We start from the raw sequence: 14,878 nt of genomic DNA on the forward strand, positions 1-14,878 counted from the left end.
GTAAGTATTATTACGGAAAGAACACCTATATCCGGCCCAACTGCCAACCTCACCTGCGCGCGTCGGTGCTTCATTATGAGTCGCTGGCGGCGGTGTCCACTGGACGCCGCGGTGCTCCCTGCTAGATAACGGACGAGGCTCTGGCGACCGTAATATCCGGGGCCAACGGCTTAACGTGCCTTCCGAAGCACGGATCATTTTACTTTTTGGACAATCAGGTGATCAGCCTGTACTAACCAAACTAGGGATCACAAAGTGATTTTTGTGATTTGTCCCCACCGGGATTCGAATGCGGGACCTCCGGATCGTGAGCACAACGCTCAACCACTGGACCACGGAGGCTGTTAATCCTTTCTTATGATATCATGTTGTCCTTAGTGCAAAACTAGAATTTTTGCCAGTTCTTCTTAGAACTGCTATGTACATAATCGAGCAGTGTCGTGTGGGCACGAAGAGACGATCAGTCATCCGCCCCACGCTGGTGTGCAAGCTCGCTGCATCCACAATGCATCGCTGGAGGAGGTAGAATATCTTATTTGAACGTATAAATCTTCTTCTATAAAGTGTAAATTTTAAGGCTTTTATCGATACAGCTACTTGGTATCATTCTTGTTTATGTCTTTTGAAGCAAACCAACAGATCAAGATACGTTAAAAAAATTTGTTGTTACTAATAAAATGTACACTAAGCAATATAGTCTTTTTTTTCATACCTTAGTTCCGACCTGAGTTTCAGACTATTATTATTATCGCTATCCTAATATATTATATGTTCAAGCCCAAGCCTTAAGGTTGCCTGGATGAGATTGTTACCTTAGAAATAAGGCCGCCTGTTGTACTATTTAACTGATTAGAATTGTTTATTTTTAATATTTATTTTAATTGCAATAAAGAGTTTTTGTATTGTATTGTGTATGTTATGTAGTAAATTAAGACTACATAATATAAGTCTATATGATTGGCCACCTGATACGACACGATTTATTTATAACAAACATTATAGAAGGAAAAATTTAAGGGAAAAGAGGAAGGGGTAGACCTAGGATAACATTTATGAAACAAATAAAAGAGAAGGTGCAGGTCGTGTCGTATCGGGAGGTGAAGGTTTTGGCGGGAAGAAGAGAGGAATGGCGGTTACTCCACCGACAAGAGCGCAGCTCTTAAATAGAGAGAGAGAGAGAGAGAGAATATAAGTCGTGACCTATATTATGTAGTTTTAATTAACTACACGTTGTCTATCAGAAAGTTCGGTGAGGCGTGGATACTTAGTTCATCTTGCGATGGATGTACCTCTGACTACCCCAATTGGGATATAGTCGTGAGCTTAGGTTGTGTTACTTATAGGTTGTCTGTAAATAACATGCAAAGGGTGAAATGTAGACACGTTATTCACAATCACAGATAATTGCGACGGAATCACGTGCCGTGGTCCCGTAATTACCGTTTGTTTAGGCCGTGTCACTTGCCGATATCCAATGTTGCCATACGAACATTAGCCAAAACTGGCTAAAACTAACCGTGACTGTTTTCATTTCGCTGCCCTATCGGTGTTGATGTCAATATTTGCATTCAAAGTCAAACAGTGATTTGCATTCGTGTGCCGCGTTTGGAATTGTTAGATTGTTATCCTTATTCGATGAAATATTTAAAAAAGAATTAGTTGCGTTTCAGAATGTTCCTTCCTTTCTCGTCTTACTCTATTTCACAAAGCAACAATGTTTTGATACGTACATTTTCTCGACGTTATACTCAATATTATAATAATATTATTAAAGTTCAGTTAAGAATATGTAAATATAACAAATGTGTAATTCCATAAATTAAATAAAACCAACCCCACGAAAAGGTATCTATGAATAATACTTGTAATAATTTATATCGATTAACATCTCTTAAAATAACATCTTTATACGAGAAAATTATTTTGTTACTTTTAATTGCCAAATAAAATAATATTTTATATAAAAAAGTATCCTAACTCTGTATAACGTTTAAGCATAGTCACGTATTGGACAGTCATGAACGAAAGTGTTAAGGTAAATGAAAATACCAGATTTTGACGAGCGAATTTGGTAAATAATCTGCCAGACTAAGGAAAACACTAAAGGCGTTTAGCTGCTAAACATCGAGTTGACGATTTTGCACATATATGAACTCACGCTCAGCGCAGAGTCACAAGTAACCAGAAGACAACCACTGTTGATCCGAAGTCCTAACATCAATTAGACGTTGGTAACTTTTCAGCTTATCGCCTATAGCAATTGTTCATCATGTTAGAAAGGACAGAATCCCTCGGTTGGCTTTATATTGCTGACTTGGCGCTATGCCTATCTTAGGAGTAATCCTGTACGTTCTTGATCTTCTTCTTCTATCATGTGCATTGTGAGGTGGATTACCAACCCCATCAACCCTGGTGTCAGGGATATTACTGAGCCGCCAAAGGCCCCTGACATGACTCATGTAACGACTACGTAATTACATCAGTAAGTAATAACCGGGACCAACGGGTTAACGTGCCTTCCGAAGCACGGATCATCTTCCTTTTTGGACAATCAGGTGATCAGCCTGTAATGTCCTAACTAAACTAGGGATCACAAAGTGATTTTTGTGATTTGTCCCCACCGGGATTCGAACCCGGGACCTCCGGATCGTGAGCATAACGCTCAACCACTGGACTACGGGGGCCGTTACGTTCTTGATTAGTGTGTGTAATTTAGTGGTGGGCACCTTTGAACCAGGTACGAGAGGGCGCGGTATTTTAGATTGACCTGCATTGTTTGTGCATTTTTTTTGAGTTGTAATTTTTATTTTAAGTGATTAATTGTATTTACTTTATCAATAAATTATATTATTTTCTGATAATTTAGTGAAGTGCTATTTAGTTAAGTCTAGTGTAGTTAATTAAAGTTTTATTTTCGTAGACGTATCCCTTCGTCCTTGAAAACGATTGAAAATAAAGTATAAATTTAAAATAAAGTTTAAAGTTATTCAGCACTTGACTGTACTGTCAACATATCGCGGACACTGAGTCAGCGAGTGACCAACGGCAACAAATTCACCGGTGGCCGCAAACGCATGTTGTTTTAGGCCGTAGGACAAACAGAGTGCAGCGTGACCAGTGCTAATACCGTGTTTGCTCTTTATATTTATGGTACGACCACTCGACGAGCACAGCGGAATAATTAGCTCGTTAGAAAACACATGACGCTAAGCTAGGTTTATTTATCGCGCCTATTTTGCTTGCGAGTGTACAGGTAAGTACCTTACTTTTTTCTTGGTTTTTATTAATAAAAAATAATTATTAATGGCTTAGTTTTTTTCGTTGAATAACGCGTATTCAACTTGAACTACCAGTGTATGTTGTTTTAAAAAAACGTGACTTTATGTGTGGATTTGCGTCGGCGGACGATGTTTATTTATTATCGGGTAGCACGAGTACTCGTATTTAATTTAAGTATTTTGTTTTAATTTTCTTGTTCTGAATATTAGCAGCTCAATTTCTCGTAGCTCGATGCCTATAATTAATATAATCAAAACTAGTAAATAAAAAAAAAACATCCAATAATCTTGGTGACTACATCCTATTCTAATTTAAGGTTAGTATGCTATACAGACCTTAACTTTTTAACACAGCAACGTTGTGAGAATTCATATTACCTATGCCGTATCTCATCGCAAAAGGGTGCGACAGTATCTTATCGCTTGACTTAACAAGGGATAAACTAAAAGTTTTTCACCACCCTCACCTGAAACCTTCCCTTTTTGAATATGTAACTTTTCCTTGCCAGAGGTGATAACACGTTGCAGATAATTACAGGGTAATCGAATAACGAGAGAGACGTATCGACTTTCAAGCGGATGGCGAATCGATTAAACGGTGTAACGAGATTACGGTGACCGGCGGGTAAGTGCCGGCTACGTTGACCGCTGGCCGCATAACCGATATTGATATTGCTAGACATATACGGCTGTTTACACACATGTAACTGGCCATTTCGACATATAGTCGCGTTATAGTGAAATTCTCAAGCGCCATTTCAAATCAAATCAAATCATTTATTCGTACAGGATTCATAGTTTAGTAAACAGTTTGTAGGTTTTATGTTCTAAGTATATAAAACTTCACATGATCCGCTAGATATAAGCAAGCGAAAATTTAGGAGGTAAGTAGGTAGGTACTTAATTAACTGATATAACCTACTTACTAACTCAACTAACGTCATAATTAAATCTATAAATAAAAACAAACTTAAAATAATTAACAAAAATAAATTTACAGTCTCAAAACTCTTCTTTTCTTTAATCTTCAAAATAATCTTTTATACAATAATAATATGTGATTTTCTCATCATCATCTCCTTAATATTATCCCGTTTTTCACAGGTTCCGCTTACCTAACCTGAAGATTTGACAGGTCCAGTTTTTTACAGAAGCGGCTGCCTATCTGACCTTCCAATCCATTCATTCGGATATTATTATATATTATAAACGCACATACATTTAAATAATTATTCGAATCAATATGGGTAGCATCATAATTCTAATCGTATCTGACCCAAATATTAAACAACAATTGTATTTATAAATGCCTCTGCCATTACTTTATATTTTTGAATAATTATATACTCCGAGCGATGAGAAAATGGAATATTATCAAGTAAAATCTGAACAGCGCCGACTATATTTTCTTTGGGGAAAATAACCTGGAAAGTCCATAATGAGGTATATCTATCACCTATAATAATAGGTGATAGATTTTCTCTAGTATCTACTTAAAAAAACCTGTTTAACTATCACCACGAACATGAAAGTTTGCTCATTGTTTTCGAGGGTCAGATTTTGCCAGTCTCTGATTTTGTTTTCGATTTCATGTAGTTTATAACCTATCATCCACTGGAAGAACTTTTTTCTCTGAGACACACCGTTTTGAGATATTCGCAAAAAACCCAGAAATGGGAGCTTTCTTCCCTCTCCCCATTTCGGCTCGCCTGGACGTGGGCACTTTTAGTATGTTGCGTCCCTAAACACCCTGAACATTTTCCTGAAGAAATCGCTTAGGATCTCTCTCACGCACTCTACAACCACTTTATTGATTGGACTATATGGACCTGAGATATGGACCATATTTGTAACCATATTTGTCCGGCCAAGTACTTAATGCCATCTGCGACAAATCTACAATAAGTCACGTCAAAAAAAAAATCAGAAGTATCTCTTATGGACTGTTGAATTCAACGTTACATGTCGGCTGTATTTCTAGTAATACCCATTACGAAAGCCTGCTCTTGTACACTTAATGGAATAGGGTTTGGTATTCCGATATTGAAGCGTCCGATGCCGAAAACCGGTTGGTTCGTTAAAACTATGTTTTGTGTGGAATTGAAAATATGATAGATTGTCACGGCCATATTGTCAAAAAATACGTATATGCAGCCCAAACTGGTAATTTTAACATAAAATTACATGTATTTTTGGTTTAAACGAAAGTGACTAAGTACCGAATCGTATCAAAGGACCGTTTAAAAAGAATATTATTATATTGATATTGCTATAAAGTGCCGTAGGTATACTCACTATTTTCTTTTGTGAATTGTATTGTGTAATTTTGCTGTACCCTTTCTTTTTATATTTTAAAAAATATAAGGAAAAATTGTGACGCACCTACCTACTGCGAAAACCAGGCATCGAGATGGACTTTTACGGGTTTGCCATTTCCTGTACTACGTATGCAATTTTCTGTAATATTATTATTATTTAAAAAATAATATTAATAATAATTGTTGTCCCATCACATTTAGATTAAAAAGTCCGGGACTCCACAGGCCCGAGATATGGAAACGACATAATTAATAATAATAAGACTGGAAACTTGGAATTATTTACTAACCTGCTCAAGTAGGTATCAACGTATTTTAAGGGCCCTATCTCACTAGGAAACCATGGAAACGCAACTTTGGAGTCATAGTGAGATAGGGCCTTGAAATCACCTATAAATTATTAAAAGCCCCGAGGTACCTTTGTCAAGCTAGTTGGGACGATAATTTTAATGCATATCCATTACCCATTCGTCTCGGCAGATGTAATCAACCATCGACTTAATGACCCTTCCTAATTGGAGGCTAAGATTTGGAAGCCATTGTCTTACATATTCATAGAGGAGAACTAGGAGGGCAGGTAGCTCGTCTAATTTATTCAAGGAGGCAGGACATGCAAATTGGTTTGAGAATATCGGTCATGTTTGCGTCAGATTTGAGGGAAAATTATTGCGGATGGCACGGTGTAACTGATTGTAAGGCCAGGTTATATGTTTAGATATAGTGAATTATTCATCATCATAAAGTTGGCGTTATTGATGTGTCTATGTTCGCGGGTAATGTATGTCTAATGTACATAATGGTGTTACTGTTTCATGATTAATATACCATTATAATAGTGCTGATCAAAACCCACGAAACTTACCCGAGAAATACGTTTCGGAGGTATGTGACCTAAGCTGTATTGGGCTGGTTTCCCCTTCGGGTTGGAAGGTCAGATAGGCAGTCGCTTCTGTAAAAAACCAGACCTGTCAAATCTTCAGGTTAGGTAAGTAGATCCTTTGAAAACGGGATAACATTACGGAGATGATGAATAGCGCTGATCGCTGGAGATAAATTAAAATACAATTCCAAAGGAAAGTACCATGGAATACTAGATTTAGAAAATCAAATTAGACGTTCGATATTAAAAAATCACCTTTTTATAAGCCCTACGCTCAACCGCTGGATTACAGAGGCCGTCTATCGAATAGTATATATTACTTAGGCCAGGCGTGCACTACGAGTTTTCGCCGCGCGGCAGAAAAAAGCAGCGGCATAATTTTGCACGTTAATACTGCGGTGGCTCTGCCGTCAAGTGCGCACAATACAATTTAAAACTGTTTGATACAGTATTACAGTGCGACATTATGCCGCTGCTTTTTTCTGCCGCGCGGTGAAAAACTCGTAGTGCGCGCCTGGCCTTAGTTCTTCGCTTTTTTGACTACTTAAACCTTCATGTATACAGTTCCGTAATAAGAAGTTAGTAGATTTCTTCACAATTAAGTATATTATGTTTTGAAGTTGCTTAGTCGAAAATTCAGTGATTTATTAATGACCCCAAACTTTGATAACAAACTCATCAGGATCAGGAATGAAACCGCTTCAAAAAGATTCTTCGCAAACGTCCTGAATTATATAGACCCTCGCATCGTTTAACATACCTACTAGAATATTTCTCAACAGCTTACGCTCTCTCGCAACACAACACATCAACAGAATACCAGCACATGTAATATTAAAGTTGCTTAGCGAATTTTCACATCTTTGAAGACGTATTTGTAAATATTTGATGTGATTGGATAGCGTCAAGACACGTCAAGACCCTCTTTTCACTTTCTCGTGTGTGTCTATACATAATTAGTGTAATTTGTGATTCATTTAATATTAATCTGTGTGCTTTATTAATTTCATATAGGAGAAACTGTTTTGTTTGTTCGTATTGAATTAACTGGCTGATAAACTGTGTGATAGCCTATCCGCCGGATAAGCTTTGGACTATCAAACACGTGGTATCAAGTCATCATCTTCCTAGCTTTATCGCGTTTCTCACGAACTTGCCAGTCACTTACCTAAGCTGAAGATTTAAGAAGTCCATTGTTTTACAAAACTGATCGCCGGTCTAACTCATCGTACCTTCCACCCCAAAGAGGAAACTTGCCCAATACAGATTAGGAACCATACATCCGAAACTCATTTCTCGGTAATACCTATGGGTTACCTCACAATGTTTCCTTCACCACTGAGCTTGTGATATGATCCAAACATGAATTTGAATAATAATTGGTTTAGCTTGTGCTGGGATTTGAACCTGCGACCTCACAGTGTGACTGAAGCGTTCATCTAACTGAGCTACCACGGTTCTTGTCATCAAGTGGTGATAGAAGTTTTCTTCTTATGCAATTGCATTGTATCACTGCACTGTACTTACTAAAATTATTGAACATAAAGTGATACTACTTATTTACAGAATGATTATGAAACTATAAGTTTTCACCCGTTGATTGTGGGGAGGCCTGTGTCCAGCTTCGTCGTTCAGTTATAAGTTTTCACAGCACAATTATAATATACTAGTTTACACATAATCCCCAAGTGCGTTTACCCCTTCCCAAACAGCCCGCGGGCACTAAACACTAACAATCCAAAGATGTTAATAGCTACACTGTTATCTTAGGCGGGAGATTTGGAGACGAACAACAAACCCCTTATCTTTCAAGGAGTTAGCCAAAGGGCTAGCTGACTAGGGGTTCGGGAGAGACCACTTAGCATCGACGATACAACCTCTAGACTCGAGACTGGTTTCGTCCAACACATAGATCAGATTTGTGTGAAGCAACCACAACTATAGAATACATAACATATCCACCATAAATACGTCCCACTGCTGGGCACAGGCCTCCCCTCAATCAACCGGAGGGGGTATGGAGCATACTCCATCACGCTGCTCCAATGCGGGTTGGTTGAGGTGTTTTTACGGCTAATAGCCTGGACCAACGGTTTAACGTGCCCTCCGAAGCACGGAATCATCTCTTTCGGTCAATCAGGTGATTCAAGCCTGAAAAGGCCTTACCAAACAAAGGACAGTCTCACAAAGAATACACTAACTATAGAATAAAGAATAGTAAATTACTGCGCACTGCAACGACTCATAAATGGAATCAACTAAGGTCTTCACAAACCGTTGCTAAGTTACGGATTTCCTACGTATAGAATTCTCCGTCCCACACCATTTTGAATCAGGCACCTACCTCACCCCCTCTGGGTCTTACTTTAGTCTAGTCGTAAGCACTAAGATCACAAAAGAAGCAGCAGCACAGGCCTAAACCAATGATTTTCGGATTTGTTTTCGAATTCATGTTTGGATCATAAATGATTATCGCGTGCTCAGCGGTGAATGAAAACATAGTGAGGAAACCCACATTCTCGAGGAGACATTTTCGGAGGTATGTGACAGGCAGACAGGCAGTCGCTTTTGTAAGAAAACCGGACGTGTCAAATCTTCAGGTTAGGTAAGCGGACCCTGTAAAATACGGGATAATGCTAGGGAGATGATGATGAGTCGTAAGCAGGTAAGAAGTATCTAGGGAAGCGTGCGGGCACTGTCTGTCTCGCTCAAACGATAAGAATGAGATTTTTGTAGAGTGCGGGGGGTGTGCTACCCCCCTCTCCCTTACCTCAGCTAGGTGACAGAATTAATTCTTTAAAAAAAAGTAAAATATTTGGCGTCTACTCGGTCGTATTGTCGATACCACTTAGGCAATTAGCTACGAACCTTCAACGTACGGTCGCTATCGTATGTTGTATCAGTCTTATGAAGCTATGATTTACTTACGATATAACTTTTACTAGCTTTTTTCGGCTTTTACTAGCTTTAGTACTAACAACATTTTACTATTATTAATGATTGTCAACAGATGTTTGATAGTGTTTGAGATGATTGTAGTTTATAAATATTATTCTTTAAATAGATTCCACATGTTACATGCATAAACTCACGCTTATTTCCCACCGGGTTAAGCATAAATAACAAATTGAAGACTACAATAAATGACAACTCCTATCAAAGTATTAAAATTTTACTCTATTTTACTCTATCTGTCTGTAATAAGAACACACCTTTGGTTAATAGAACTGAAAAAAGTAATATATGTAGGCGTGTGGCTGAGTGAGTGACAGGTGAGTTGAGATGATTGTGTGAGAAGTAGACGAGTAACATGAGTAGTACAGAAGGTATAGAGTATAGAAGGGATGCATAGAGAAATGATAGATTGAGTGAAGGAGTGTGAATGAGTGAGAGTGATAGAAGGAGTGAGAAGGGAAGGCGAGATAGCGGATGGCGGACGAAAACGATGGTGGTGTAATTACGCGGAGGTTAAAAATAAAAATAAGTGTTTGAACCGTACTTGACTGTTTAATTGAGCAAACCCAAAATCCCACATTTTGGGGGCTCGTCCGGGATGGGTGCTCATTAATTGGACAGGATACGGTGGGACAACGACGTTCGCAGACGGCGAAAATTTTCACGACGGACACGAGGCGCAGACGGCACCGAGTGGCTAGTTAGACGACGACGAAGACGCGAAATTATCGATCAGACGGCTCGATTAATTTCGATTATCATGACGACGGAAAATATGAAGGGCGGACGACGTGGACAACCAGATCCAGAATCGGTACCGGTTGTACCAAATTACTCGATGATGTACGACGGCATCATACCTAAATTCTCGGGAAATGACAAGATGTATACTGTGTCACGATGGGTGGAAGAAATTGAAGATAATGGCGAGATCTTCAACTGGACGCCTATACAAAAGCTTATTATAGCGAGGCGATCATTGTGTTCGACGGCGGAGCTATGGCTGAAGTCGGAGCGTGTTTTCAAGACGTTTGAGGATTTGAAAACCGCGATTATGAAGGAATTTTCTGATACAATTAACCAAAAAGAATTACACGAAATCCTAAGTACGAAGAAGAAGACGAATAACGAAACATGCTACGAGTATATGTTAGCTATGAAGGAGCTCGGCAGAAGAGGAAAATTACCCGATTACATTACTATACAGTATATTGTAGACGGTATACAAGACTATGAAAACAACAAGATTATGTTGTATGGCGTATCGACGTTTGGAGACCTGAAAGAGAAGCTTAAAATCTATGAACATGTGTGTAAAAGTGTGAAGCAACGACATAATGCGACAAGAGAACAGGATAATAATACAGCAAGACGAAGACAGGAAAATAGACGTGTGAAGTGTTATAATTGCGGCGAAGAAAATCATGTTTCATCACAGTGCCCACATCGTGGAAAAGGATTAAGATGTTTCCAGTGCGGATTGTTCGGCCATATTGCATTGCATTGCCCGAAAAATCCAATGGTGATAGCAGCGACAGCGACATCTGGCGGTTCGGCGAAACCCCTGTCGCAATGCGACATGTCGGCAAAGCAAGTGAGTGAACGAAGACCGGTCCAGTCGGCGAAACAATGGTGCATTAAAGTGTCAGAAAATGGTAGGAATATAGATACGAATACTGGCAACACTGAGATGAACGAGAATGACGTGAAGAATGGAGTTGAGTTTGACAGATCACATACCGGTGCATATTCGCAAGTTATGATGATAAACGAAGAAGTTAATGGAAGAAATCGGCCGTTAAAATCTGTACAAGTTAATGGAAAAACGGTCTGCGCGCTTATTGATACGGGAAGTGAAGCGAACTTAATGTCTGCGACGTGTTATGAGAAGTTAAACATCGATAAACCAGAGAAGTGTGACGTGATATTATCGGGATTCGGCGCAAGCGACGTGCGATCGTGTGATTGTTTTGTTACTGTTGTGACAATAGACGGTAAATATTTTACGGACGTAAAGTTTAATATTGTGCCAATTCATGTAATGCCGTACGATATGATTATTGGTCAACAATTATTGCAGAAAACTGTCATGTTACTGGATCACAACAAAGTCACCTTTTTGCCTTCTTTTGACGATTCGTGGTCAACAAAAATCAAACATTTTCCTGCTGAGGTTGACTTTTTAGGTTGTGAAGTGAAGAGCAATTCCATACAAGACAAAGTTGAGTCCTTGGACACTTCCTATACCCCGACGAAGACGAGAGTATCTCCTACAGAGTTGAAGAATGTTTTGAAGGATGAAATACCTGTTCCCCGGCGATTTAGACGTTTGACAGTCATGGAGCAAGAAGAGGTTGAGTTAGAAAGACTGGAGTGGCTTGGAGAAGAAGGTGTTAAAGTCAGTACCTCCAATGATGCTAACCTGTTAGTGCTACTCAGGAGGAAAAGCAGCAGCAATTTATGGTTATTAAGAGAAGAAAACCAAAATTACACGTACAATAGAGAAGAATTGAAACGAACAGTCAAGAAGTTGAAAAGAAAAGAAGAAAATAAGAAGAATTATGATAGGATTAGAAAGGAAAGTACACAGGAAAGAGAGAGAGCAGCTAAAAGGACTCAGTTTAGGAGCAGTATGAAATTAATGCCAAAATTATTAGAACCCTGTAAGTCTATTAAAGTCAGATGGAGAGATTGTTGTGACGTTGAGAAGATGAAGAAGTCCGATGCTAGTGCAGACTTCATGCAGATGTATCCTTATGGCATTGGCTAGAGAGGCTTGAAGAGGTTTATTTTTTTTTGTTTACTATTTCATTATTTCGCATCACTTTTAATTAGTATTTTCTTTAAAATTATACTGAGGTTCAGACCCAGTAACCATGCTTTGTTTTTGTTTGAGTTGTTATGTAAAAGTTAGGGTGTAAATTTTTACATGTCATAAGTAAGATAATGAATATTGAGACTGTTTATTGAAATAATTAAGACTGTTGGTTAAGAAATTCATTTATTGTGTTTACAGTTTCCCTGATAAGACTTACTTGTACTGAATTTTATAGTTAGTTTGTTATTACAACATATGAGAACTTTATCTAGTTTTGTTTGATATTTAGATGTTTAGATTGTTGTCGAAGTACACAAGCTGTATTGTTTAAATAAAATTGAAGGAAATAGTTTTGTTTTAGATGTTCTTTTATAAAAAATATATTTGAAGGTGTTTCAGTTTAAACATAAGTTGTAGTAGGTATGTAAAAAGTATTCCTGCGCAGATGACTGCATCATCATCATCATCATCATCATCAGTAGGTATGTCTTGTTTCTTAGACGAGTTTTAGTGTGGAATGTAACTTTTTTGCATTAAAATATTTTGAGAATATCTAGGGTGGATAAGACTTAGTATTGTGTAACAGTGTTTAATACCTATTGACTTGCCTATAGAGTTTTTGTATTTTTTTTAAGATTTATAATTGTAACGAGAATTTTAGGAGGTGTGATAGTGTATGAATGAGTTGTTATACGAGAATGTTTTGTTTATGTAATAGAGTCATTGTCATAGAGTCAATGTAGTAGAGTAATTGTAATAGAGTCATTGTAATAGAGTCATTGATGTTTTGGTGTAGAGCCATTTGTAAAGCTTGAGGGCAAGCTTTATGTCAGGACGGCCGAGTGTAGGCGTGTGGCTGAGTGAGTGACAGGTGAGTTGAGATGATTGTGTGAGAAGTAGACGAGTAACATGAGTAGTACAGAAGGTATAGAGTATAGAAGGGATGCATAGAGAAATGATAGATTGAGTGAAGGAGTGTGAATGAGTGAGAGTGATAGAAGGAGTGAGAAGGGAAGGCGAGATAGCGGATGGCGGACGAAAACGATGGTGGTGTAATTACGCGGAGGTTAAAAATAAAAATAAGTGTTTGAACCGTACTTGACTGTTTAATTGAGCAAACCCAAAATCCCACATATAGTTAACCCTATTCTTAGTATTGAAAATGATACACCAATAATCTTAATACTAGTAAATAACCGTGCACTGCACCGAATCAGAACGGACTAACAAATGGAATCAACTAAGGTTTCCACGAACCGTTGCTAAGTTACGGAATTCCTCGGACGAGTGGCTCTTACCTCGGCTGCTTCTCGACTTCAGACTAACTTGATACAAAGCGTGCCATTGCGTCTGGTTGCCATGGATACGGGTACCAAACCAGAGATCCTTTTATTTGTGTGTGTGTTTAAATAAAGTAAAATGTATGTTTTGTATAAAAACATAATGCCGCTGCAAAAGAAACACTAATAACATTACACGATTTTGAGGGCCGATTTTCAGTGCGGCTCTGTGGCCCCTAGTGTGGTTCTAGCTATTGTAGTATGGCTAAATCTGGACCCTATTTTTAAGTCTTATTCCACTATAATAAAAGCTCCATGAAACCATGCAACGAAGGCAGCATTGAAATTAGAACAGCATAACAATTATAAAGATTAATTTCCTTTTATAAGCAATAAAAGTTGAACAAAATTACACCCTATTAATTTGGTATTTCGCCACAAAACCAGAAACGTTCAATGGCACAATCGTTTCTATTACGAACCACTTCAACCACTTGAAACTTTACCTTTGACGTTCGCGGTGCGTCGAATCAAAACAATCGCACTGTTAAAAGTTTCCACTCGCTAACTTCGCGGAGAGTTGTGGAACTGTTTGGCTTTAGACGTAAACGTATGGCTTTGGGTATATACTTCGTACTTTACTTTTATACTGTCAGTTTTGCAACAGGCTTTTTTAAATGTAATAAGCGTTGAAATTATACAAATACATAAACTCAAGCATATTTTCCACCGGGGTAAGCAGAGCCTAAGCGGAGCTGTAATTCCATTTGTTTCGATCCTGACACTTCTCTTGCTTCCTTCACGATCATCAATCGTTTCATACACGCGCGCTGTGTAGAGTAGATCGTACTAAATCTTTTCTAAGGACATCTCCAATTTGGTAACTGTATATGTCCAGGGCAAACTTTTAGATCCGCCTCTGCCAGCCCTACTAACAAACTAAATAAAATGCTAAAATTAAACTTCTTTTGCAAACACACATACTCACTGATATATCTAAGTGCTAATCACTTGTTATTGCGTCAGATTTTTTCTAGAATCCACTATGGGTTCTGAATTCACATTTGTGTTTAACATGATGATTTTCCACCTATAATAAATAACCTAACATCATATTTATCATAAGACCAACACGATAGTTGCTTTCTGGCTACTTATTCATGGCTTAGACTTTAACTCGGTGCGAAACTTAAATTACAGTCACCATCTCCCTAGCATTATCCCGTTTTTCACAGGGTCTGCTTACCTAATCTGAAGATTTGACAAGTCCGGTTTTTTACAGAAGCGCCTGCCTGTCTCACCTTCCAATACAGGTTAGGTCACATACCTCCGAAAATGCATTTCTCGGG

At 38.3% G+C, this 14,878-nt stretch overlaps 1 protein-coding gene across 1 annotated transcript; it reads left to right on the forward strand.

Annotated features, from left to right (window-relative positions):
• The first annotated feature begins 9,744 nt into the window (after nt 1-9,744).
• On the forward strand, nt 9,745-13,346 carry LOC126366043 (uncharacterized). Its single transcript, XM_050008939.1, has 2 exons — nt 9,745-12,669; nt 12,732-13,346. The coding sequence occupies exon 1, from the start codon at nt 10,192-10,194 to the stop codon at nt 12,199-12,201; it is 2,010 nt and encodes a 669-aa protein (XP_049864896.1). The 5' UTR covers nt 9,745-10,191; the 3' UTR covers nt 12,202-12,669; nt 12,732-13,346.
• Nucleotides 13,347-14,878: the final 1,532 nt, after the last annotated feature.

This window comes from Pectinophora gossypiella, chromosome 4 (assembly GCF_024362695.1).
Source record: "Pectinophora gossypiella chromosome 4, ilPecGoss1.1, whole genome shotgun sequence".
In the NCBI taxonomy this organism is placed as follows: domain Eukaryota; kingdom Metazoa; phylum Arthropoda; class Insecta; order Lepidoptera; family Gelechiidae; genus Pectinophora; species Pectinophora gossypiella.

Bases quoted from the DNA above. Each gene is read 5' to 3' on its own strand.
- LOC126366043 (XM_050008939.1), top strand. From the start codon at position 10,192: ATGACGACGGAAAATATGAAGGGCGGACGACGTGGACAACCAGATCCA.